We start from the raw sequence: 4,770 nt of genomic DNA, 5'->3' as shown, positions 1-4,770 counted from the left end.
CTAAGAAGGGGGGGTTCCTCCTTGTGACCACCCTCCGGCGTGAGAATCAGACTAGATTGCTCTGAATATAAGTGTATATTGAGAGAAATAGCTAGAGAAGATAAGATGATGATACCGTTCCAAGGTGTCTGAGTATTTATAGCCGAAGGTAGGTTTCCAAGCAGGTACGGCCAGCTGTATAATATTCCTTTTCCACCAACTACGGGCTATGTACGTGCCACGATGGGAGCTGGTGGGTAGGCAGCGGCTGATAGTGACGTTTTGTACTAGAGCGTGCTCCTGCTCGTACTATTGTCGGTGAGATGTCACCCTGTGATTGGTTCATGGGCTGCTTTGGTCAGATCTTGTCTATTTTGTCCATACCTTGGCAGGTATAGTACAAAAGATCTTCCAGAAGCGTACGGACTGGCTCTTTTGGGCGGGAATATTCTCGCCTTGCTCATTCCTTCTTCCGGTGACATTGCTGAAGTATAAGAGTTAGTGCCTTATGCGTGTAGCCTTACCGTTAGTGCGGGTAGCCTTCCTTCTTGGCTTGTACCCATAGCTGCGGGAACAGGCAGAGTACTGTACCAAGGGAGGCTTTCCTGCGGGAACAGCTGGCTTACTGCGTGTAAGGTCTTCATCTCTCTGAGCATGGTGGGTCCTGCGGGACCAGTTAGTCTTTGCGTAGACGTACCTCTTTAAGGTGTGTCTTGCGGGTCCAACTGGGCTTTGCGGGGACCTACCTCTTCACTCTCTTTCAAAAAAAGCAAGGAATTAGGATTTCCTTTAGACGGTCCCAACTCTCAAACACCCACTTTATGTCTTTGAATACGGGTAAAGTCTCTCATCAAGGCTTAACAAAAATCTGGCTCTTCAAAATAACTTATAAAACACTAATATATATTAACTATTTTTTGTTACATATTAAAAAAATTCAGTTGATACATTTTAGTTTCTTGCCTCCGAAACTGCTACATTTATAAAAAAAGTTAAAAAAATCATACACAATTAACTTATTTACACCGAAAAACTGTAACTTTGTTTTCCAATTAACCAAGAAACATAAAACAAAAAGGAGGATGTAATATAACAAACAGAAAACATGACCACCGAGGGAAGGTAAATATAGCATAGCGTGTGGGCATCAACGAAGATGCAAACGCTATCGAAAATGGCGCAATAATTCTTCTTCTTCTTTCTCTGTATCTATATCTATATCTGTACGTATACATTTATTTACATCCATTAATATATTATATTATATTTACCTACATACCATAACACTTTCTGCATCGATCGACGTAATAATAATAATTTCGCAATTTCATAAAATAATAATCAATTCGATCCGATTTCTTCAGTTATTTCGTTACGGTTAGTTAATATTATGATTTCGGCTCTCGTGTTATTATAAAGTTGCTTTGATTTGATGGATATTATTGGATATTGAGCTGTAATTTGTGTGAATTCGGTATATGTATTGGAATTAGGGCTTCTGGAGATTTGTTAGCGTTGGTGTAAACGTATTGGATCTCGTGTGTGATGTTTATTGCTTATATATACTGTGTAGATATGCAATTGCAGTATGTGATTGCTGAAATTTGTTGTGCAGTGGAAAAGTGTTACTGATTTGTGTGTTTCCGAGGCGTTGATTTGTTGTTTGTGATGTTATTGGATCTCGAAAAGGCGTGTTAAGTTTGTGTAATGTTTATTGATTTGCATTTGAATTTGGAACTATATGAATGTGGTGTGCTTATACTGCTATACTGTTATACATATTTCATTGCAGTTTGTATATCTTCTAGATTTGTTTTAATTGGTTTCGAACAAAATGTGATAGCTGAAATTCGTTGTGCAGTGGAAAATTGTTACTGATTTGTGTGTTTCTGAGGCGTTGATTTGTGGTTTGTGATGTTACTGGATCTCGAAAAGGCGAGTTAAGTTTGTGTAATGGTTATTGCTTTGCATTTGAATTTGGAACTATATGAATGTTGTTCTTATACTGCTATACTGTTATACATATTTCATTGCAGTTTGTATATCTTCTAGATTTGTTTTAATTGATTTCGAACAAAATGTGATTGCAGAAATTTGTTGTGTAGTGGAAAATTGTTAGTGATGAATCCACTAGTTTGTAAAGCTGTTGGATCTCGAAAAGGCGTGTTAAGTTTGTGTAATGTTTATTGATTTGCATTTGGATTGGAACGATTTGAATGTGGATCTGGTATTCTGGTGCAATTGTGTAATGTATATTGCAGTTTGTATATCTTCTAGTTCTAAATATTGTTTTAATTGATTTTGAACAAAATGTGTTGTTGTGCAGTGGAAAATTGTTAGATTTGTGTGTTTCTGAGGCATTGATTTGGGTTTGTGGTGAATGTATTGGTTTGTAAAGCTATTAGATCTCGAAAAGGCGTGTGAAATTTGTGTAATGCTTATTTGAATTTGGAACTATTTGAATTTGTCATCTGGTATAATTGGTGCTTATACTGCTAGACTGTTGTTATACATATTTTGTTGCAGTCTGTATATCTTCTGGATTCGTTTTGATTGATTTTGAACAAAATATGATTGCAGAAATTTGTTGTGGAGTGGAAAATTGTTAGTGATTTGTGTGTTTATGAGGGATTGATTTGTGGTTGGTGATGAATTCCTTGGGGTGAGGGAGATTGATGGATTCTGCAAGGAGTTGGTTACATAAGTTTCAACCGAGAGATCGATTGAGGTCGAATACCAGGAGGAGGGATTCAATGGATGGCGTTGAAGATGATTCGATTTCTGAAGAAGAGGCGTCAAGTATGACTAAGCAAAAGGTTGCTGCTGCTAAAAAGTATATTGAGAATCATTACAAGGAGCAAATGAAGAATTTGCAGGAAAGAAGAGAAAGGTAGTCTCTAGAAAACTAAATAGTTTTAGATATTGTTGAATGGGCCAATACACACCTATATTATGTGGCTAAAGTTAAGTTTTGTGTTTAAAGTTTGACATTTGATAAATAGATAATAGCAAATTTTCTGTTGATTTTTTCATAGAAGAAAAGTAACACTTGAATGTTTGTTGAGTAGGCGAATATCACTCGAGCAGAAACTAGCTGATGCTGATGTGTCAGAAGAAGATCAAAACAACTTAATTAAGTTTCTAGAGAAAAAAGAAACTGAATATATGCGCCTTCAGAGGCACAAAATGGGAGTTGATGATTTTGAGCTACTCACCATGATAGGGAAGGGTGCTTTTGGTGAGGTATGGTTAGAGACATTTTGCAGCTAAATATATTTAGAAACTTTAAATGTTACAAATAGTTTTTAATATATGTCTTATTTAATTTTATGGTTATCATTTGGTTTAGGTAAGAATCTGCAGGGAGAAAACAACAGGCAATGTATATGCCATGAAAAAGCTTAAGAAATCAGAAATGCTTCGCAGAGGCCAAGTATGTAATTTTATGGTTAAACTTTGAAAGGTTTAAAGATAATGTTTATGTTTATTTAGTTTATGAATCCCGTTTATTAGGTTGAACATGTGAGAGCTGAAAGGAATCTGCTTGCTGAGGTGGACAGTAACTGTATTGTGAAATTGTATTGTTCTTTCCAAGATGACGAATTTTTATATCTCATAATGGAATATCTACCTGGTGGTGACATGATGACATTACTTATGAGAAAGGATACCTTAACTGAAGATGAAGCAAGATTCTATGTTGCTGAAACAGTTTTAGCCATTGAATCCATCCACAAACATAATTATGTACATAGGTATAAGACTCTAAGTTATAACTACCTTCTTTATGTTTTACAAACTAAATTATAGTAAGTTTTAACTTATGCTATGGTTTTTTGGTTACAGAGACATTAAGCCCGATAATTTGTTACTTGATAAATTTGGTCATTTGAGATTATCGGATTTTGGATTGTGTAAACCGTTAGACTGTAGTACACTTGAAGACACTGATTTTTCTACTGGGGATAATGCGAGTGGAAGTTCAACGGGTGAAAGACGGACACAACAAGAACAACTGCAACATTGGCAGAAAAATAGGAGGACACTTGTAAGGATCTTACTTCTATAGTTTTATCTTACTCAATTTTTAAAAAATATCATATAGTTGATTAAACTGTTGGAACTAGGCCTGTAAATGAACCTAACATTCAGAGAACCGTTTCTGAACTGTTTGATTGGCGGGAAGTTTGTTTATGTTCTATAATAATTTGATTAAAGAAGGAACATGAACACATGTCTCGTTCGTTCATTGACATTCGTGAACGTTCGTTCATCTATGTATATTCATTTAGGTTCGTTCGTTTATCAAATTTGTTTATTACTAATACTATTTTAAATTCAGTTTAGTTTTTTTGAACTCTTTGTTAGCTTCTATAATGGTGGATGCAAAAATAATGGTATTCTAGACTTTATTTTGGATATTCACGTTTGATTTTGATTGGTGTACGTTTATGTTCATGAATCTTTCGTTTAGAACATTAACGAATGGAACATAAGCAAACACGAACACATGCATATTCTTAACGAACGAACACGTGCATTTTCTTAACAAATGGACACAAACAAGAAAATCTGTATTATTAGGTGTTCATGTTCGTTTGTTTTTGGGTCAAATTTAACTGACCGTTTCGTTCGTTCGTCTACAAGCCTTGTTGGAATTTATGATCCCTTGTGACATTGCAGGCTTATTCTACTGTTGGAACTCCTGATTATATTGCTCCAGAGGTTTTATTAAAAAAGGGTTATGCACTCGAATGTGATTGGTAAGTATTAAGTAACATTATTATTTTT

At 35.3% G+C, this 4,770-nt stretch overlaps 1 protein-coding gene across 1 annotated transcript; it reads left to right on the top strand.

Moving 5' to 3' along the window:
• The first annotated feature begins 2,403 nt into the window (after positions 1–2,403).
• Positions 2,404–4,746, top strand: LOC143602661 (uncharacterized). Its single transcript, XM_077079695.1, has 6 exons — positions 2,404–2,869; positions 3,048–3,222; positions 3,329–3,412; positions 3,493–3,734; positions 3,826–4,027; positions 4,663–4,746. Exons 1-6 carry the CDS (start codon positions 2,655–2,657, stop codon positions 4,744–4,746), a joined length of 1,002 nt encoding a protein of 333 aa, XP_076935810.1. The 5' UTR covers positions 2,404–2,654.
• The last annotated feature ends 24 nt before the right edge of the window (positions 4,747–4,770 follow it).

Source organism: Bidens hawaiensis, unplaced genomic scaffold (assembly GCF_021521415.1).
Source record: "Bidens hawaiensis isolate Kalapana, Puna unplaced genomic scaffold, B.hawaiensis_p1.1 tig00059308_1, whole genome shotgun sequence".
NCBI lineage: Eukaryota > Viridiplantae > Streptophyta > Magnoliopsida > Asterales > Asteraceae > Bidens > Bidens hawaiensis.
Note: the sequence above shows the minus strand (reverse complement) of the source record. Positions and strands in the feature narration are given on the sequence as shown.

Bases quoted from the DNA above. Each gene is read 5' to 3' on its own strand.
- LOC143602661 (XM_077079695.1), top strand. From the start codon at position 2,655: ATGGATTCTGCAAGGAGTTGGTTACATAAGTTTCAACCGAGAGATCGA. The intron at 3,223-3,328 runs GTATGGTTAGAG...CATTTGGTTTAG, and splicing joins GGAAGGGTGCTTTTGGTGAG to GTAAGAATCTGCAGGGAGAA. The intron at 3,413-3,492 runs GTATGTAATTTT...CCCGTTTATTAG, and splicing joins AAATGCTTCGCAGAGGCCAA to GTTGAACATGTGAGAGCTGA.